This window comes from Furipterus horrens, unplaced genomic scaffold (genome assembly GCF_987537825.1).
Source record: "Furipterus horrens unplaced genomic scaffold, mFurHor1.1.pri manual_scaffold_2, whole genome shotgun sequence".
Classification (NCBI taxonomy): domain Eukaryota; kingdom Metazoa; phylum Chordata; class Mammalia; order Chiroptera; family Furipteridae; genus Furipterus; species Furipterus horrens.
In genome coordinates, this window is record NW_028327172.1 from 140,451,373 (window position 1) to 140,473,701 (window position 22,329).

The 22,329-nt window shown below is 46.3% G+C and overlaps 1 protein-coding gene across 1 annotated transcript in view; it reads right to left on the reverse strand.

Moving 5' to 3' along the window:
* The window catches only part of FRMD4A (FERM domain containing 4A), a 212,186-nt gene that overhangs the window by 56,215 nt on the left and 133,642 nt on the right, over nucleotides 1-22,329 (reverse strand). The window contains exons 12-14 of the mRNA XM_090266546.1: nucleotides 16,854-16,930; nucleotides 11,688-11,826; nucleotides 5,981-6,122 (exon numbers count right to left, since the gene is read on the reverse strand). Coding sequence (XP_090122672.1) covers nucleotides 5,981-6,122; nucleotides 11,688-11,826; nucleotides 16,854-16,930 — 358 coding nt within the window. The remainder of the gene's footprint in view (nucleotides 1-5,980; nucleotides 6,123-11,687; nucleotides 11,827-16,853; nucleotides 16,931-22,329) is intronic.

Below are 22,329 nucleotides of genomic sequence, written 5' to 3' on the forward strand. Positions count from 1 at the left end.
AGCTCATCTGCCTTGGCTGCTACACTCCCACTGAAATCAAAACTGTTCTGTGAGGGCAGATCCCTGAAACAATGCTTAGGACAATCCTACAGGCCCGCCCACCTTCAGATGAGCAAGAACAGCAAGTCAGTAGTTTTGTTTTGTTTTTCCATTTGTTTCTCCTCTCTAATCCTTTTTAAGATTTCAAGAAATGGGGTTTGGGAAGAGAGAAAAACACCCTTTCAAGTTCCCACAAAAATGACTTCAGATGCTTGTGTTGAACTCTGAAAACATAACCAAATTGTGTGAATTCAGAGTTGTCCTCTCAAACTCTATTTGAACCTCTAAAAATTGGTGACCAGAAACACAAGAGCACAGCAATGCTCTCACAGTACGGAGAGAACACAGTGTGCCCTGCGGACCCCTGCCGTGGCTGGTGGGCAGTCTTACTGAGCACCCACCATGCGGAGCTCATGGAAGGCAGGGGGTAGGCTCTGTTGGCCTGGCCTGGGGAAGCCGCCCCAACATTCCCTCTGTCAGGGACTCAGGGAGGCCAGGCCCTGGCTCAGCAGATGTGTTCTGGGGATAATGGGTCTCACATCCTTTCAAAGCCTGGCCACCAGAGCCCCTTCACCAATGGATTCAGGATGTGGGTTTCATAATCTTCCTGGGGTCTGAATCCTATTCAGTGCTGGATCAGGACATAAGGACTTGATCCTTTTTATTCTGGCATGTGCCTTGCAGCTCAGACTCAGAAGGCTCACTGCCTCTAAGGGCCTCTACTAGGAGATGTGACTTCAGGTCTCACGCGCAGGAGCCCTGTGCATCACCAAGAAAGAATTAGGGTGTCCTGACCCCAAGCCTTAATATATAATTACAACTATGTGGGTCTTTTTTATATGAAACATTAGCTGCTGGCTCATGGCATGAGTAACTGGGAACTCCTGACTTCTTTAATAGGCACTAGTAATGTTTCATCATTTCTTTAGCATCTTAGACTTTAGATGCCATGTACTGGACCTCAGTAATTTTAAAGGCAATTATATGCCCTTAGTTAAAAGGAAAATCACCTTCACCGTTATGAATAGCTTGGAAATAATTTACCTGTTTAATATCAATAAATAGTACTCAAACTCTGTCAGGAGAGGGGCTCTAACTTTTCGAATGCTGTGTCTAGTCTCTAGCACACTTTGGGAGCTGGAAAAATATGCTTATACCATAGAAATATTACAGTGTCAGTGTTACACAGCTCAGTTACACTACAATTTGGGTCCAGACAAGGATGGAAGGATGAATGAAAGATAACAAGGATGGGCATGATTTGCAGCAGAAGCCTGATCTGACAAGATTAACTTCTAAAGGTCTAATACCAGCTTCATAACAAAGTGGTATAGTACAATGTTGGTGGCAGGTATATGAGAGTTTTTGGCAAGGCCCATGATATCATATAGTCTGGGAACATAGAAGGTTCCTAAAACAGGGCACAAGAAAAGGCAACCTACTAAATGTGAAAATTAATTGCAAACCATATATCTGATCATATAAACTAGCCTAGCAGGTAACCTAGCCCAGATTAACCTTTGTTTAGAGTTTATAACTTTGCTTCGATTAACGTGCAACCCCACTTAGATCACTTTAAAATTTATAAGGTGTGTGTAATGCTCTCTGGTAATTTGCTGAAAGTTTCACAGAAAGATCAAAATTTAGTCAGATGTTTATCCATACCCAGGGAATCCCTGACATGGACAATTGCTAGGAATGTTTTTCAGAAACAAGCCTAGGATGTTTTTGCAGGACCAGGGGGTGAACCAGTGGAAACCACCTGAGACCAGCTGGAGCAGCCCCAAGGATCCTGCAGTGACCTCCTCAGGGACCTTCTTCACTAGTCCCTCATTACCATACTAAAACCCCCTCCCAGGGGCAGAAATTTCCACCACATTTGAACATGTGATGTACATACGACCATGTTTCCTGACTGTGTGCTGGAACACCCTCACTTATATGTGCAATGATGAAGTCTACCTTGGTATTTATGCATGACTTTCCCCAATAAAGATAGATTAGGTACTATGTTACGGAAACACTGGTCTGGGAACAATCCTGGTGTGTCCTTGCTTGCTGCCTTATAGTGAACTTTCTTCTCATAACATCATCTCAGAGTTGTCTTTTGGTTGACAACTATTAAATATCTGACCTACTTTGGCCTGGTAACAATGCAGGGTTACTGTCCAAAATACACAAAGAACCCATCCCATACAACTCAATAGCAGGAAAAGAATCTGATTTAAAAATGGGTAGAGAATCTAAACAGACATTTTTCAGAAGAAGACAAACAGATGGCCAAAAGGTACGTGAAAAAATGCTCAACATCACCTGTCAGCAAATTAAAACCACAATGAGATATCACCTCACACCTGTTAGGATGGGTATTCTAAAAAAAGACAAGAAACAGGTATTGGCGAGGATGTGGAGGAATGGGAACCCTAGTGCACTGTTGGTAGGAACGTAAACTGGTGTAGCCACTGTGGAAAACAGTATGGAGAGTCCTCAAAAAATTAAAAACAGAACCATCACGTGATCCAGCAATTCTACTTCAGGGTATTTATCTGAAGAAAACAAAAACATCAACTTCACCCCCATGTTCACAGCAGCATTATTCACAATAGCCAAAATATGAAAAAAACCTAAATGTCCATCACTGAATGAATAAAGAGAAAATGTGGTGTACATATACATACAAACACACAATGGAATATTATTCAACCATAAAAAGAATAAAATCTTATTATCTGCAGCAATATGGATGGACCTTGAGGCATTATGCTAAGAGTGAGCTAAGGCAGAGAAAGAGAACAGATTGGTGGTTGCCAGAAGGGGTTGGTGAAATGCATTAAGGGAGTCAAAAGGTACAAATTTCCAGTTATAATATAAATAAACCATGCGGATATAATGTAAATAAATTTTTTAAATTGTGTATTGAGCACCCACTGGGTGTCAGGCACTGGGAAAGAGGTAGAAAAAATTTTTTCAAATGATGGTTAATTTCCCAAAATGCTTTTAAGGACTATTTCTTAGACCATTGTTTTTTCTTTTTAAGCACGAAGCAATAGGTGAAGGAGAGAAAACAACTGATCCAGTAAGAGACTAGGTTATATGTATCATATTTTGTGAACAAAAGGCAGAATACACGGTCTGACAAGTGTAATAAAAAGTGATTCCGACCAGGGGTCCTGGGAGACCAAGGCCCTGTCAGTCTGTGGGAGCACATGACTAAAGGGCATTTCGACAAGCAGTTAGGCAAGAGGAGGTGAGAGGACAGAGAGAATGGGGTGGGAGTCTAGCCTAGGCTTCCACACTGTGGGCCACGGGAAACAGGTGCCTTCCAGGTGAAATTTCCAATGACTTGCGTCAAATGAAGGCATTTTCTCCTGGCACAAGAAAAGAGAGGGGCAGCAATCAGCAGCCCCAGGAGGAGTGGTGACCAGATCTATGGGTTCTAGAAATTCCCTTTGATGACTGATGGAAGTTTCCTGTTTTAGAGCCTCTCCCTCCACTGCCCCATCGACTTTCCTAAGTCGAGGGAAGGGAGCCTCCACACGAAGCCTCAGGCTCACATTCAAGGACCATTCCTGAGGCTCTAACTTGAAGGCCTGGACAGAGCTGAAGTGCTGCCTGGCCTGTCATGGGGCCTGGCTTACACCTCCCGGCAAGCGCCTTAGCTGCCTCCATCAACTCCAAACTGCACATCTTGAGGCCTCCCTCACAAGTTATCAAACACGTGAAAATCACCTTAATAACTCTGAATAAGGAGGATTCTATTAGGGGCAGGGGTGGATTCAGCAGGAAGGTTTTCTTTTGCTTTACGCTAGCCCACCAGATTGATCATGAATGTCAAGGTGCTTTCAGTCTTACAGATGCCTGGGTCTCATCTCTGATGGTTGAGGGATGGCAGTTCCATGTCAAGGGGTTTGGGGCTTTTGTTCACAGCCCCATCTATAACTGCTGTTGGGTTACTGTCTTGGTGCCACCCGAGCAAATGGATCACGACCATCGCACAGGTTTAAAAGTGAGGACACCTGGGCCCCGTGATCCTGAGCACAGCCACCTTGGGCTTTTATCTCTTCCTCAGCAAGAAGTGTGGTTCTCCAAGCATGGTCTGGTCCCCAGACTAGCAGTATCAGCATCACTTGGGGCCCTGTTAGAACCTGTTAGAAATGCAATTCCCAGGCTCACCCTAGACCTACGGAATCAAACGTTCCAGAGCTAGAGCCCAGTTATCTGTGTTTGCACACGCCCTGTAAGTGGTTCTGATGTTCGGGGAGTTTGGAGAAGCCCTGAGCTGCCTGATCCTTTCTCCTTCTGGGACTAACCATGCCATGTTCAGAAAGGACCTAGATTTCCAAATGGATATACAGCCACAGCAAAAATGCACCCCTTCATTGAGAATGAAGGATGAGTCCAGCTCATCTGTGGCTGGATAAGGAGGTTGGTGGGTGGGTCAATCCAGGCTGGAATCTGAGACTCTGGGTCTTAGCAGGGGTTAGGAGAATCCAGAGAACAAACACAGGGCTCTGCTTGGGCAGGCCCTTGGCCATTCAGCAGGGGTTTGGGAGCGGCTGTAATTCCAGGCAGGGACTAAGGCTCTGAATGGCATTCTCTTTGATAAAAGAAGACAACATTCTTTAAGTCTTTACTGTAAACCTCTAGACCTCAGAAATAATGATTTGGCCCATTGTATTAATGAAAAAACTTTGAAATCCTGAAGCAGGGAGGGGTGAATGGGGAACCCTACAGTGATCTGGCAGAGGCAGATCAAAGTTCTGTGGAGCCTGAAGCTTATATAATTTAGGTGACTCTATTTAAGAAAAAGAACATGAAATGTATCATGTTCGCAGATTTGGCAAAAACACACGGCCATGTGAACACACGATTGGGGTCCTCCCAGGGCCTCAGAAAGGCCTGTCTGATGAGGGGCCCCAAGCTGAGGTGCTGAAGCCCAGTGTGAATCTGCCTCCCAGGCCAGGAAGGACACACATCCTCTTCCCTCCCCATCCTGGCTCTGCCTGACTCCAGCAGCCCAGAGGATAACTAGATAGCATGATGCTTCTCCTCGTCTTCTGTCTCTCTCTCTCTTTTTTTCCCCCCATGTTGTTGTTGTGGGCAACCACTAGACATAGTTACAGAAGTGACTCTGAAAGTGAGGTCAGGCATAGACTTCTTGCTGTACTTTCACGGCACAGAAACAAGGGCACACTGTCCCCAGGAACAATCAGACTTTGACCATGTAGCCTGGGGAGTGACCTGCATCAGAAATACTTTCGCTAACATTTCCAAACAATCACTGCCTCGCTTTCTCTCTCTGCTTTTACTGTCTCACACTTGCGTAAATAGAATCTCTTCTCCTGGAGACAGCCAGATCTGAAACCTCACAGCTTTTCTGTCCCTCCCAACATCTAACGACACAATGGCTTACCCAGAGCCCGGAGAAACAGGTGGTGGAATCAGGTCCTTTGACTCTCAGTTTCAAAAGGCACTTAATCATTCTACCATACGCGGTGACAGCAAGGGTCTCCTTTCCAAATGATCCAGGAATATTCTGGACTTGTTAAAGTTTCAACAAGTTCATCTAGGAACAGAATGTAGTGTCTCTCTGCACCACGACCCTGACCTTCAGCCCTACCTTAGAATAATTCTCCTCTAATGACATGAGTGAACCCCCTCTGCTGTCCTTGGAGCTGACATTCCTGACAGCCAGCCATCGGCATTCAGAAGGCTCTGGAGGGTGCCTTAAGATACATAAATGACCAACAATCTTTTCCACACTGAGTGGTTCTACTGCTTTTTTCCCCCCACCCTTTCCTACTTCTGACACTTTTCTCAGATTCCCGTTTCACCCAAAACCAAGGTCTCCAAACTAGAGCCAGTTCCTGGCAAGTTGCCAAGCTGTCTCCTCAGCTGGTGCTGCTGGTTCCCCACCTTTGCTAGACAAGACTGTGCTTACCTGATGACAGGAGACTCCCGCTGCTGCCACTGATAATCTTCCCTTTGCTCCCCATGTTGGCCAGCTTTGAGGTCTTCAGTGTCCCAGTCTCGGTCAGGTCGATAGCAATCTCACTCAGACTTCGTGCGGCATGGATTTTAGACTAGGATGAGAAACGTAACCGGGTCGTAAAGGGGCATCCATGCATTTCTGAGACAACAGTAATCACTTGCCTGATTGTAGTCCTGAAATTTAGTAAAGTGACTCATCTCCCAACCTGCAGCATTTCTGTTGGTGTCCGTTGACCCCAATCATTCATTGATCACCGAAGCTCTCTCTTTCTGCAGCAGCAGGTATGGCTCAAGAGCTGACACAAGAGATGCGTTTTCTAAACCTATCATTCTACAGGCTATACTGTCTGTCCTTAAGAGCAAAGACTTTGGAGTCAAACAGACCTTTCCCTCTCCCTGGCCCTCCCCCACTGCCTGGTCCATAGCTCTCAATAAACAGTAGTGATTACTCTATAACTATTTTGTGTTTGAAGAAGGAGGAAAAATATTTTCAGCCTTGTGAATGACATAAGAGCTATCTGAAACAAATTTATAAAATTTCAATGAATTCTGAGGTGATTTAAACCTCTTAAAATTGTTAGCCATGTGACCATGAAAAGTTTTGAGGACTAGAAAGTGTCAGCACTCTGGAACTACAACCATGGAGTGTGCAGGTGTAGAAGTTCATTTAGACCCTCAAGTCTCACCGATAAGCTGCTGATGTGGTGCTTTGCTTCTATTTTGATACCTAAATGCATGTGCCAAAGTCTTCAGATTCTGGTTAACATTCCACTCCATTTATTCCACATATTAATTGGCCCAGTTTGGCGAATAGCAACAGCAAGTGAGAATAATCAGAAGGGGATTCTGTATTCACAATTACATAATTACATTCCTAAAAGTCACTGTTTGTGGGAATGTTATCTGCTGTAATCACCATCTTCGGTGAGTGTAGTGGGCTAGCATTTCCTGCATGTGTATTTGATGTTTGTTTTTTTCCCCTCTTCTTCAGGAAATCTATTTCTGTGATAGTGCTTAGGCAATGGGCTTTATCTATACTATGGATTTTATAAAACAATTATAAATGCTGGGATAACCAACACATTTGCTAATCTTTCCATGACCCCTAGCGATAGCTCGCACATGGATGGAACTAGGTGAGCTTTTCAGTCACTTCACGTGCGCTCACACCTGGCACGTGTGAAACCAAGTCTTTCCCACACACAGAGGAGAAGCCAGCAGAGAGCAGATAAGGACGCCATGGAGGGGAAGGTACACCGTCTCCCGTATCTATGCTGTGTGCCCAGCTGCCCTCAGCTGTCCAGCAAAGGCTGTCTGAACCCCTGTGGCGTTGCCCCTCCTCTGGCCTCTGTGTCAATGCGGACAACAGTGAAAGACAATAACTTCCAACTACTGAGCACTTTCCTCATGTTCACAAGATGAGAGTCTGAGCAACAGAGGAAATGCTGAGGCACTCTGCCTGTTTTGTTCACCAGCCATGAACAGCCTTCCTTCTCCCTCTCTCAATCCCACTGATACTTCCTTGACTGACAACTCCTTTCTGACATCAAATTTGGTCCATGCATTCAAAACTAGGTCACCTTCAGCTTAGGGTTTCCTTGTTCATAAAACAATTCTGCTCCCAGGCTCTCGTAGGGTTCTGACTGGCAGCAGAAGCAGGAAGGGCCTTTCATTTAATCTGACACAGGGTATCAACAGCACTCAATGGACTGACTTTTTCCTCCCCACAAGCACAGAAAGCACAATGCATTACTTCCTTTCTTTTAGCATTGGTTTTACTACTGCCCACGCTTTAATAAAAAGGGGCCTGTGCTTGCAGTTACCTAATAGTAACTCATGAAGACATAGACCAATTCAGCATGGTGGCTGAGTGCCTACGCTCTTAAGTCAGAAAGATTGGAGTCAGAATTCTGACTTTTCCTAGTTAATCACTGTTTAACCTTGATCTTCAACCTCTGACCCTCCGATTGCTGTTTTTAAAATGGAGACCTTAAAACCCACATGACAGAGTTGTAATAAGGACTAAATTATATAACACACATAAAGGTCAATGAAGTTGGAATAGAAATAGGCTATAAGTCGGGGCCTCACAATAATTGGCTAAATGAGGTTCAATGATGACTCAACATGATATTTTGGGGATCTCATTAATCACACGGAAGACCTGTCCCCATACCTTCTCCACTCCTGTCACACATCAACCTCAGAGACGGAAAACAAAATATGGAAAAGTAACTAACAGGCACTCTTCCCATGGGAGACTAGATTCTTAGAAGTTTTAAGAGCTGTTGGCTTCTCTCGAGAATGGAAATATTCACAATGACCGAATAAACTGTGAAGGGAGAGTGCTAAGATGGAACGAGTACTGATTGTCTCTTTGCAAAATGAAGTCTTTGGGCCAACCCAAAAGAACCTCTACCCTTCTGACCATTTTTCTAGGAGGGTCTTGCTATATAAAGTATTATTACTGATATTTTGTCAGCAAGGCTTAATTGTCCCCTATCATGCTTTCACTCTGCCTTTGGTCAAGATAGAATGAAGCCTAGCATACCAGATCAGGAAACAAAAAAGAAGGAAAGATGTGTGGACTGGAGGCCATGTCAAGAAGTCTCCACTCTGAGTTCAGAGGAAAAGTGTCTAACGTTTACTGTAAACCATTTGAGCTTTTAAATGTTTTCCTCTGAGGTCTACAAGACGTTTCTTGGCTCTGGGCTACAGAGGTTGTGGAGATCCAGCTGACAGCATTTCTGACCTCTGGGGTCACCACAGATGTGTTACCAACTGTAACTGGTGCCCGCACAGCCTCTCATTGAGAATAAGCCACAGGAAATCAAGCAATATAGCCTCACTTTCACTCTGTCTTTGGTGATGGAGAGTGTGTGTAAAAGACAGAGAGAGATTGATTTTCTTAAATGATTTTTACATAATGACCCTGAAAGAAGAAAATAACCAAGTACCAGGGGAAGAACATGAGACTTCTTGGCTGCTCACCCTGCTGACTCAAACCACTAGACCACACTTGTTTCTGGGGTTGATAGGCATCACTTGGGAGGCCTGGCTTTTCTGAAGCACTTCAGAGAAAGGAATGGTTGGCATGGCCCTACACAGTGGAGTATGAAGCAATGGACAGTGTGCCAGCCAACACTAGCTACTCAGAAATACCTAGGAGTTCTTCATCCCAGGCCTGTCAGCCTTTACTCACTCACCCAGAGGCCATTCTGCCCATCAAGACAGTTCAAGTCACAGTTGCATAAAGAACATCATTCCAGAAACAAAAGGTGTTGTAGTCTAACTTTTACAGGAAATTTTATCATCTCTGATTTAATCCGGAGAACTTTTAGAGGGTTTAAATTTTACATACGTTTTAGCGAGGCTATAGTGTATCAGGTTAATAATAATAATAATAAAATATAGCACATATCTCCTAAAGCACTTTCACAAACATTGTGTCTTTGGACTAATCAATAATTTCAGTTAGGAATTTCCTTTCCTGTTCTCCAACTGAAGAAAGCAAGCAGGGTCACAGAACTGGAAAACAGTCCTTGGACCTCCCTAAAAGGGAACTTGTTCCTCACCTTTCCCTGGAGGTGGAGGATTGGCTCCCACAAGAAATGCAAGGGCTCTGAAGCATCTCTGTGCATTCGAAGCCTGCTGGAACAAAGGTCTCCAGCCCCTGGGAGTGTGTGCATTGCCTTCAGTCAGGGGTTGCTGAGGACAGCTGAGATTTTCTTATTGCAGTGGGCATTTGCTTTGGCTTTTTAAAAGACATCCTGTGAATGTGCTCTTGGATCATTACTTTTTGAGGTTTACTTATTGCCATCAGTAGATTAACCAGTAAGTCTGATGAACAGGGCTTCTCTACCTGCACAGTAAGATCATCTTTGAGAATGGGTCTGTAGAGCCCTGAGAATAGCTTCCTGAGGTACCCAAGAGACTGAGAAAACAAACAAATACATAAAACAGCACGGGGCGGGTAGAGGAGTTCAAACAGCCAATGTATGATCCTTTGGGTGAAATACTCTGTCTTTCCCCTTTCAAAACTGAGGTATGAGTGCGTGGGGGTCTGCCTGCAAGGGGAATTGGCAGTGGGGTTCAGGAGGACTGCCCTCACACCCTCACTGCTGAACAACGCAGAGGATGGAATCAGCGCTCTAAGGTTTTGACCTCTACCTCCTGCCACTGGAGGGCAGATGCTGACCCCCACCCACAGATGAAAGCCTGAGTCAGAGAGCTTTGGCTCTGTTATCCTTTGATCTAATTGGTCCTCAGGTTCCTGTGCCAATGCCCATCACTGCCAGGACAGCTGTGGAATACTCTCATGATTCCCAACAGGAAAAATGCTCCATCCTGTGCCCATTTACCCCAGAAAGTGACTAAAAAAGGGTCAGGAAGACATAGTCGAGGAGAAAAGGTTACAGAGACAATGACTGCTGCACAGAAAAGGCACTGATTTAAAACTGAATTATACCTTGAAGGACTACTTCCCTTCTTCCTGTCCTATTATTTTACTTTTGTTCTCTCACCTGCCACTCAACCCCAGCTCACTCCTTCTATGCCTCTCCCCACCACAGGGAAGAAGCACCTCCGCCCAGATGGAAAATAAGGCAAAAGAGAAACCTGAAAGGACCCAAAATGGCACTGATGCAATGAACCTTGTGCCCAGTAAGCCCAGGATCCTGCCAACTCCTCCCCTCCCAAGAACTCATACAATGGAGCAAAACCTCCTGCAGGCGGTGGTATGGACTAGGCCAGGGGCCAAGGCTGCTGTTGCTTTGTAGCTCTGTATTCCACATCCCCCCATCCCTGCCCCAAAGGCAGCAAGATTCTGAGAAAGGCGCAGGGCCCATCTTGAAATGGCTCTTCACCTGAGGGGCAGTGAATGGGAGTGGCTTGTGGGGGGAATGCAGGGAAGCTGGCAGACAGGCTGCAAGGAGAGGGGGCAGAGTGCTAGTGTTGATATAAGCTGTGTGAGAACCGAGGAGACGTCACTCTCCCACCCACAGATTGTGCACTCTGTGCATCTGGAGTGGGGCTGGATGGAACCTCCCTGGGCCGATAACTGTTTACAAAGGCCTGAGGCTCCAGGTCTACCTGAGGGAAACAAACTTGTTGCTTCCTCCCCACCCCACCCCCATGTTTCCAGTTTTGCATTAAAAAAAAAATGCAGTTGGCAGTTGGAAATGCCTGGAGGGTTTTCACAGCAATTACCCTAAACAGTTAGGTGGTGCCTATTAGCTGAGAACGATGGCTTTTTTTTTTTTTCCCCTCAAAAAGAAAACAATATGCCACTGTTTAAACACCAAAAAGGGCTTCACTGCTTGCTCCTAGAAGGGGTTCTTGAGGTTTGAAGCATGGTCAGAATTCCTCCCAAGCGCCCTGCTGGCTGCATTCAATGGCCTGAGTGGTTCTCACCACGGCTGGGCTGGAACCCCTTGACCAAGGTGTGAGGAATGTGCCCGCTGGAGGAGCTCTTCTCATTCCTCCTATAGCCCCCAAAACGCAGGTCTGCATCTGTGCACATCTCAGGGAAAAGCACCCAGTGCCATCCCCACCCAACCAATCCTCAATCCCCATCCAATGAGATCCGGACAAGGTTGCGCTCTCGTCTGCCCTCAGCTCGGTGAAAGTCTGGTCACAGCAGAGTCCCCTCCACTTACCTTACTCTGCTTCCTGTCCAGATAGAACTGGTGCTGGCTAATGGCCATCGCCCAGATGGACTTGATTAATGCTGGGCACGCGTACCACGTATGCACCGCAATGCCGCTGTGTCCAAACGTCCTTCTCGTCACAGAAGCCCTGGGGAAGCAAGAGTCAGAAGTGTCAGCCATGCTTATGATGAAGAAACTCCACTGATCCGTCTACAGTTTTTACCGGGAACCCACTGGGTCCTCAAAGCCCTGATGTAAAGGTGAAAGATAGATCAGCATGCTTATGTGAGAGCTTTGGGAAATGGTAGCAAAGGCCATCTTTTGATATTATTTTTTAAATAAAAAATTGTATCTAAGGTGTATAAGATGATTTGATACACATATACACAGTGAAATGATTTCTACAGCCAAGCTAATACCACATCATATTCTCACAGCTACTACTTTCTATGTGATAAGAACACTTAAAATTTACCTTTAGCAAATTTCCAAGAAACAGCACAAAATTAGTAACTACAGTCACCATGCTGTCCATCAGCTCTCCAGACTTATTCATCCTACGTAACTGCAACATAGGAGCACCCTCTGACCCAAATCACCTCATTCCCCCACCTCCCCATGCTCTCTGTTTCTATGAACTTCACTTTTTTAGACTACGTATAGGTGAGACCATGCAGTTTTTCTTTCTGTGTCTGGCTTATTTCACTTAGCTTAATGTCTTCCAGGCTTACCCATGTTGTTACAAACAGCAGGACTTCCTCCCCTTTTAAGCCAGAATAATATTCCATTGTGTAAAAATACAATTTCTTTATCCATTCATTTGTCAACAGACACTTAAGTTGTTTCTGTATCTTGGCTACTGTGAATAATGCTAAACTTTTGATTTACTGGCTCCTTAGTGTTCAGAATGGGGCCACGCCTCTGCCTTGTCTGTCATAAGATGGGACATTCGATGTCACTGGATGACCCTTTCTGGTCTTCAGTTCCTGGCACTGGACCAAGACAAACGTCAGAGACGGGAAAAGCATTTGACAATGTCCTTTATTAAGGAGGCAATACTGCCTATGGTGAAGAATGAGCAAATTCTGGTCTGATTTCATCTTGTTGTACAGCCTGTGGGAAGTTCTGAGGGAATTGGACTTCTTATATTACTCCCACCCCATGTTCCTTGAAAGAGTTGGTCATTAATTTCAAATACATTTGGAGGGCAGACAGGGTATAAAGAATCAGGAGAGTGCAGGCAGAAAGAGATGAGCTCAGCCAACCCTTTCTAATGCCATGCTCCACATGTACATGTATGGAGAAGACATGGAGTAAATATGTATGGATATGAGACTTCAAAAATTAAAGTGGAAACACAGGTCCAACATAGCTCAACAAGGCAGTGGCATCAGGGGAAAAAGTTAATACAATCATGTTCTCAGTGAAGCATATTTATGACAAAAGTGTTTGCATTCACATGTGTGCGTGTGTGTGCATGTGTATGTGTAGGGCAAGGTGATAGGACTGTGGGTGGGGTGTGTAAGTTTGAAGAAAATGTGTGTTTTCAAGATTAAAATATCAAATTTGAAGGAAACTTGGGGTAGTCAGGACTTATGAAGAATCTTTTTTTTTTTTAATGGTACATTTTCTCTTGAAGAAAATTTAAAGCTGCTCCCATCATCTTCCCTTGGGCGCTAAAGAGTCAATGTGGGTCTTCTCCAGACCCAATTCTAAGGAGAAATTCAAATCTGGTGTTTAGTTGGTGATACTGATTCCAGGCAGGGTTTTTCTCCCTTTAGTTAAAACAAAAATTAAGAGAAAATGGGAGGGTATGAAAGACAGTTGATGATAATGGAAAGGGAGCTGGTGAGAGAGTGAGGAGGAAGCCCCGGCTATCTGTAAATTTAGTAAGAAACTGATCTGAAGGCCTATTTTAGCTTCCATAGCAATGGCTTCTCTGGGGAGTAAATACAGTTTCTTTTTCTTTCAGAAAAGCTGAATTAGAAAGGAAAAGTAACTTGATATGTATTTTAGTGGAAGTGGTGAGATTTACCAGGCCAGGTGCTTATGCTTTCCAAGTAAGGGAGAGAGGACGAGTCCAGAGGCCTTCGGGTTTGGGTGGGTCCAGGCTAGTCAGAGCATCTAAGTCAGACACTGAGCGTTTGCCTCCTGTCCCGTTAGTCATTTATCTCTCCTCTGCATCTTCAGGCTCTTCCACCCCACCCACTTCTCTGTTTTACCCAAACCTTAGCAACTGACTGCTTTCCAGGCCTAGAGAACTGTACAAACAGTGGGGGTTGAGTTGGGCGCATGTGCAGAATAACCCCCACAGCATCTTCTGTGATCCCCTGTGCCCCAAGGGAACCCCTTGTCCCCTACATGCACCATGGATGACACTTCATATCTTTATGACAAGATACTCTCTTGACTTCCATCCTGTTACTTTGGTTCTGACTCCCTTCCTGGTTTGGGGGAGGGTCTGACCCCCGAACCATCTTAATATCCAGCCAGATTCATCCCCCCTGCTCCAAAGAAACAAGGTCACAGCAACAGGATGACCGTTAAATTTAAGGGGCACTGTGAGGCCGTGCAGAGCCCTTACTGCTGTGCAAGCCACAGACTGCGCCTACTGCTTTGGCTCAGCCACCAACCTGAAGCAATTCTCCTTGCCTGCCTCTGTGTGTTTGGGAGATATCTCTAAAGCTACAGTGGACTTGGGTTTCCAGCTCTGACATCAATGATGACACCTCCCTGGCCTCTCGTGGCCTCCCCTGACCCTTTCTGCTTGCCTCGGGGCTAAGAGAGGCTATTTTCCTCCAGGGTACATGACCCTGCTCTCCACTCAGGCTGCCTCAGGCTCCTCACTTTCTCTTCTTTCTCCTGACAGGCACCTTTGTCCTCCTGAGGGCTCACCTCAAGCTTTAAATCCTGGTCCCCTTTGAGGTTGTCCAGATCTCTCCTTCTCAGAAGCCTTTCCCAGCCAGCTTGGCTTCTGGTAACCTTGAGCATTCATGTTTTTGCCATCTGGCACTTGATACTGCTGCCTTATGTATAGTGTAGTGGTAAGTTGTGTGAGCATTGAAGTCAGACTCCTGGGTTCGAATCCTACCTTGACCATGTACTAGCTATTTGCCACCTAGAGCAGGTTAATTCATTTCTCTGTGCCTCGGTTCCTCAGATGTAGAACAGAAACACTAGGGTACCTATTTCCTGGGAATACAGGGAGGACCCAATGCAATTAATGCAAACAAGTACTGAGAAAAGTGCTTGCACATGGTGAACACTCAGTAAATATCAAGTTCCTTCTTCTACCTGTCTCTCCAAATATGCTAGGAGTTCTTTAAGGGCAGTGGGTCCTGTTCTTGGTGCCAAAACACAGAAGCTACCCAACAAATACACGATTGATCACTTTTGTTTAATAGGCAAAAGGCCCACATAATAGTACTGCATGAGGTTTGGACCCTTTCCTATATCCTAGGGCCTTGGGGAAGGGAATTTAGTATTATATCAGAGATACGGATATACACCCAGAGAGAAAACGAAAACACACACACACACACAAACACACACACATGCAAGGTTTGTCTGAGTTGCTTGAGTTAGCAGAATTCCCAGCAGAGCACAGGCATGAAGAGTGTCTAGTCCTCATGCTCGGCCCCTTAAGACTATCCTATCTAGCTTTTATTCAAATGTCCCCTTTCTACATCTGACCACTGTGGCAACATTCATTTCACTCTTTTCAGGTAAGTTTCCCCTCCTTCCACATTACTGAGATTGGTCTGGTCCAGTTCCCCTGGACAAGTAGCAGTGCGTTCTACCCTGTCTAAACTACTGCTTTCTGCGCCCCTTACGCTCTCCCTGACGCAGCCTGTACAAGGGGGTTCTTGATCTGCAGAGACAGGGTCTCTGGACACTAAGACCCTTCTCAGGACCCTGAGAAATGCTGGACAAGTTCTTCTGTGCAATGCTACAGTCTTCACCAGACTGCGAGAACCAGACTCTCAAAATACTCCGTTTGCTCATCCTGTCGTGACTGTGGGGCGTGAGGTAAACTCTTCCCCTACCCAAAGGGCTGTTTCACACAGATTACACAGCCGGGCAAGCAGCACAGTAGCCCTCCTGGTTATCAGGGGCTGCAGGGACCCAGACTGGTGTGTAAGCCTCAGGCCCTTGACTGGGTGACGTCTGTCTCGTGGTCTCAGCTCTGCAGGAGGCACAGCACAGCAGCTTGTCCTGAGCACTCAGAGGCCACATGCGAGGACAGCTGGTGCCAACTCCTCATTCCCGGGCCCGGGCTGGGGTACTGATGGCACCTAAAATCCACATTTGCTTCTTTATGGAGTCTGACCTTTCCCCCGTCTTCCCAGGACTGCCTTCGTCTTGCTATAAATCTGTTGGGGTACTTATCCAAAGTGATTTTCTCCTAGGTGTCAGGCTTGATTTTAGGGAGTGTGGCTGCTGTTCCTGGGCTGCCTGAACTCCAGGACTGCCAGCAGACAAAGAGAGGAAAAGCAGCGGGTGCGTGCTGCCCCAGAACCTTCCACACAGGGCCTGCTGCAGTGCAAACCGGGACCCTATTGTTTGGCATCTGACTCAGCATTGATTTGTACCCTGGTGCTGCCTGAGAGACGATGGGACGCAGAGAGAAAATGAACTCTGTTTCTTTCCTAGCCACCCACGAGGCTAAAACTCCAATGTTACCGCTCATGGAATCAAACAGTTTAGCACAACTGCTGCACATGAAGGTCACTTTGCAGGGCACAGTGTCCCACCAGACAGTCTCAGAAGCTTGGACAAACCATCCTTCAGACTCTCTTCCTGCAAAAAGTTCCTAAAAGGGCTCAGTCTGTTGTTGCCCAGTTTAGTTTGGTGTTGGTTACGAAGAGCTACAAATTTTCCCTAAAATGCCCCGGCATGCAAAGACAACTCCACACATATGAGCAACTAACACGTGTGGGTAGATGAGATGATCGTGAAATGGCTAACTTCACACACACACACACACAAACCCACCGCATTTACCCACATACACAGGACAAAACAAAGCTTTGTCTGATTTCAATTCTGTTCTCCGTGACCACCCATCCTCTCCCCGCCAAAATGAACAGCAACAATGACAGCACAAAAACAGGAATACAAATAATATGCTGGTGGGCCATGCCCTCCCAGAAGGAAGGGATTTTCCTAGCTTACCTGCGTGGGTCATGAACTTCCACGGAAAACTTCTTTTCTCTGAAATACAGGTTTTCCAACTGCCTCCACTGGAATATCTGGACAGAAAACAATGCAGTTTAAATTGAGGAGGGCTTGGTTCCCGGCCGCCTCAGTCCTCTCACTGCTGCTGAACTCCTACAGCTGGTAGTTTCCTTATCAAAGCAGAGACTGTACAGTTGTTTTCGCCTCCTGCGCCTCTTGCTTCACACACACACACACACACACACACACACACACACACACATGCACACGCGCGCGGACGCGCGCGCGCGCACACACACACACACACACACACACACACACACACACACACACACACACACACACACACACACACACACACGCCGGCTGCTCTCCAGTTCAAAACCTGGCAAGATGGGTGTGGATTTTCCTGCAGGTTTCTGAACAGGAACAAAACAAGTTCTTTTCAAGTTGTTGCCGGCTGCTTTGCCTTTGTTGAGTTCTTCAAGACAGTTCCCAGCGCTGCAGACTTTTCCCTCCAAGGAGAGGGGCGGGGGAGAGCACCGAGAGGAGGCAGCCTGGCGGGAGGGCGCAGAGGGGCCAGCCCAGAGCAGCTCAGGAGGAAGCAGTAGCCATCTGCGAGAGGGCTGCCGTAGGCTTCCTCCCTCCAGTGCTGAAATGGGAAGGCGCTCAAATTCCTAGCCTCCCATCGGGACTCCACTTCCTGCCACTAATGTGTAAGAGCTCGGACTCACCCTGGTGATTCGGCAGCTCAGGAAGCCTCCCTGAGAAGGGCGGGGGTTGCCTTGACCTTATTTCAGGCTAGATAACTCCAGATAACAATATGAGCCTGTCAAGCCCACGCTTCTTTCTGCAGCACTGAGAAAGCCAAGGGCCCTGCTGCTGCCTGCGGGGGCTCAAGCAAGGAGCGGTGAGAGGGGGAATTTTAGGATGCTTTTGTCTGCATAAGGAGGAGAATCCCTGTTCTCCTGTGGTACGGAGTCATCTCCTGGGTCCACAGCTCCAAGTAGACATCACTCTGAAGCCAAGGGAAGCTATAATTTTCTTTCTTCTTAAGGGCAATTCCAAATGGGTGGAGAGGCATTTCAAAGACAGCACGTGACCCAAAGTCCTGCAGTGGCTCCCACAGCTTTGTGTCAGGTCACCCATGAAATGCCCCCTAAGGAGAACCTCCTGTTTGATTCAAATGACAGGACTGAGTCTCAGGTCCCCAGCTGATGCCCTGTGATGCTAACTAACTCCCTCAATTAAAACCCCCACAGTTCCTCTCTGACCCCCATTGTTAGATACTTATGGACGGTGCACTTGAACTTAGCCACAGCCAGGAAAGCATCAGAACCACTGGATTCCCTGACACTGACCTCCTAACTGGGCAGGAACATCCAGTCCCAAGTGGCCAGCACTCAGGTCCTGGAGTCTGATTGCATCTGTTTGATTCCAGGTTTTCCTATATCCACGCTGTCTGCCTGTACAAGTGACAGCACTTCCTTTAGCCTCAGTTTTCCCAGCTATGAAATGGCATTAACAGTCCCTTCCAGGTAGATCTCAGCAGCAGAAGACCCTCGGCACAGCTTTGGCACAAGTAAGCGCTCGATGAACTTAGATCTCATCCTGATTCCTAACTGTTCTGACTTCTCCCAAATTCTGGGAAATAAAAGAATGACTCAGAAACAAAATTACTCTTTTCTTAAGTTTCCTAACTCAAGCTCTCAACTGGGGTTTAAGAAAATACAATTTGATTATTTGCATGCTGGAAATCTCCAAGGAAGTGTGCAGAATCATTCCCTGCCTCTCTTTCTCTTCACTTTCTTTTGAGGAAAAGGGTGGATGGAAGATAGCTGGTCCCTGAGGGGGACCCTCAGCCCCTGTGCTGCACCCACCCTGGCCAGCACCAGTGTCACGGGCATGTAACCTGGGGGCCCTGTGCTCAGAAGGCTCTGCTGTCACCATGTTGAAATTCTCTGTAAGTCTGGATCAGGGACCTGCATTTTTTTCATTTTGCGCCAGGCCTGTGAACTACTCCCTGGTCCCCATCTTTGGTCCCAGCTGGTCCCGGTGCCAACGGCACTGTCCTGAGTCAGCAGCATCTGGGGCAAGGTGCTCACCCTGCATCTGCTGTCTCCACTCCACCAGGAGGAAAAAAAGGAAACATGGTGTCAGCTTGCCTGCAAACACCTCTCCTCTTGGGCCTTTCATTTGGAGCCCCCTAACGCAAGCCAACACTCAGAGCCGCTGGCTCCCTGGCAGCTCCTCCCTCCCCTACTGCTTGCAAACAGAACCAACCAGGGCTTCCCCTGAAGGGCTCCCCACGCAGCTGGTACAGAGAGAGAGCCTCGCCTCAGCCAACAGCCCAAAGCACCTGGCTCTGCTGTGGGCCCTCGATCCGCTGCCACCATGGCTACCACCCAGACTCCTGTCCTGGGCCCTGCAGCCTGGCCTCCTGGCTCTGGCTTCTCCCTAGGATGATGTCTGTAGTCACTTCTAACAGGGGGCAGAGCCTCATGTCTACTCTAAGCTGGGGTTCAAAATAATCTTTTTTTGAAAATGAAATACTGGGAAGAGAGGTAGGAGTGGGGTGACCGAATGCAGTTTTTCACAGTGGCCTGACCCTTTCTCCTCACTCAGGGGGAGTGGGTGGGGGTGGGCAGCAGAGGTGTGAAGGCAGCAGAGGCTGCTGTGTACTGAGGGGGCTGCCCACCAGATGGTCACCCCTGGCTGTCAGAGCACCATCTCTTCAGGGAGGGCTGTGCCTTTCTGCCAGTGGTGCCCCCCCCCTCCCCCATCCAGAGGCCCTGCCTGCTAGACCCTCCACTGAAGCTGGCCAGGAACAACAAGCAATAGAAGGCTCCTGACCTTGCCTCTCTTTGACCACAGGCTATGATGGGTTCCAGATGTGCTAGTTTGGGGGCAGCTCCTGATCATCAGTGTCACTTTAGGAAGCCTTCTTGGCTCGGTACAGCTTCATGACATCTGCCACTAGGTCAAGATGTCCGTGTGTGCTTTGCAACTCCAAACAGAGACCCGTCAGACACGCACACTGTGATCGTTATGACTGGGCAAGTTCCCTTTGGATTTGGTGTAACTCCCATGGCAATTATGCCCAAGGAGCTAATTAGAAGATAAAATACGTGGGTCTATCAATAACCAAGGGTTTATTAATTAATACCTATTAAACCAAGGCCTTTCTAATACACTTCATCAGGGCATCTTTAAAAGGTCTACAAACATCCCTTCTTTGATCTTTTATCATCCTGAGAAGAGTGGGAAATTTTCTTCTTGGGGAAAATGAGGCTCAGAGAAACTAGAAGAAACTGCCTAAGGCCACACAGCAAGTCATTGAAGGGACCAGAAATAGGAGTCAAGGGCACCTGGCCCATTACTCTAACCTCTAACTATATTTCCCTCCACATGGGCCCACCAATTAGTGGGAAGAACTCTTACTCATTAATGGCTGGTTAACTTTATGAGCAGCATGATTTTTACAAATGAGCAACAGTGTGACTGTAGGTAGGAAGTATAAAACCAAATCTGTTTAGTCCTCTGAGTGGCTTTTCTTCCCTTTCATGCTATAAGTGATATCACTTTTTTCTCTTCTTAGAGATCTGGATTCCTCTAGTTGTCTATTCAGAGATGCTTTAGTATTCAGTAGCTTTCAAGTAAGGACTAACAACAAAAATCATGATTAAGAATAGCCTTAATAATCTGGGCTTGCCCTGATTAAAGTGTAGAGAAGCCATTCGGAAGTGGATTCACAGAGATGGTGTTTGTCACCATCATTGGGACAATGGCTGGTACTAGATGTGGCATCGTCATTTCTGACCTAGACTTGTGATTCCTAAGAGATCACAGATCTTCTTCCACTTCCCGTTTTTGGGACTCAATGTCCTAATGTATAAAATAGGAGATAGAAAATGTTTATCCATGGAGAGCAAACACCAGTGGCTAATAAATACCACCTTCACCCCATGTGGGACAGGGTGCATGTAAACACTTAATGGGCAGGACCTGCTTACTGGATCCTGTTAGCTGGTCGGCTGGATCCCCACATCTGTGTACAGCTGCCAGTCAGAGCAGGAAAGGGCTAACATTCCCACCCCTCCGCCACCACCAGGGACAGACAAAAGGGCCTTGACTCCATGAGACTTCCTCCCAGAAAGTGTTTACTGAGTGCCGGGACAGCATGTGGGTGGTGGGAGAGCTCACAGAATGATGCAGAAATAAAGTCTTGAGAGGAAGCTCACTCTAGTGGCTCTGATTCTTGACCAGGGCTTCAGGGAGTCTCCTCTTCCTCCTGTCTCTGAGGCTGAATCACCAAGTCTCTTATTGACCTCTGAGTAACTTCCTGATTCTCCTTGAGGGACCATTACAGAGAATGCCAGCAACCATCTGGTCCAGCCTCCTCCTTCCATAGATAAAGAAAGCCCAGTGGAGAGAGGTTAAGAGACCGGCAGAGGTTAAATAAGTAACTGATGTTGGGACCCACTCTTGTGACTTCTGTCCTGGGCTCTTTCTAACACACCAGGAAAACCTGACAATGAGTGAGAACAAAGCTCTTTCAAGCTGATGATTAAGTAAATGATCAATTCTTCAAAGGACCTTGGCAGTCTACATGGTGCGGAATGCTTTCCAAATACCAATAAGTTGTTCTTCCAAGAAGAATTAGACTAATGGCCAAGAATAGTCTATGGGCTCAGAAGGAAACATACATACTAATACATAACTTTTTCCTTTCTTTTCTGTTTTTTTTTTTAACTTCTGGTCTGCTCACTTTCTAGAAAGGTAGTCACTCACTAATTTCTGGGTATAATGATACCTTAAGTAAATAAAAGTGAGTTGCCACACTCCTTGACAGCTACAGGACAAAAAAAGTGGGTGGAGTTTAATTAAAATGGAAGTGTTCACAAAAAACCCAAGCCTGTGTGCTCAGAGAGTAGTTATCAGGTGAGCCCTGATGAGGTTCTACTATTACGGGAGAACGAATGTTTGGGAATAACAGAAGCATGTATATGTTTTTAGTGGGTTAACACCATACGTCAGGCTATTTTTTATATCAGTTGTACAGGCATGCAGTATATTTTACTTTATGCTTAAAAGAAGAAGAAAGGTCCTGGAGTTTTAGGCAACATCTAATCCCCATCCCCTTTCCAACCACTCAAGTAGTGGTATCTATTTTGTATAAGCCTATGCTGGTGGGCAAAGGAAGGACATGATGCCTAAGGTACATTTGTATTGTAAAGCATGCAATGTAAATCTAGTTTGGAAGATGCAACAACCACAAAGCAGTCGGTATTCATGATATAGTAATAACTTCATGATGGAGTTTAAAATCATCTATAGTTAATTGAAGAAGACAATGAATATTCATTCATCAGTATTCTCCATCACTTTGAGGGGTGAAAACACTGGTTTTGGAAGTCAGGAGTCCTCAGTGATCATCCTGACTTTGTCAATCTCTCTGCTTGTCGGTCTCCTT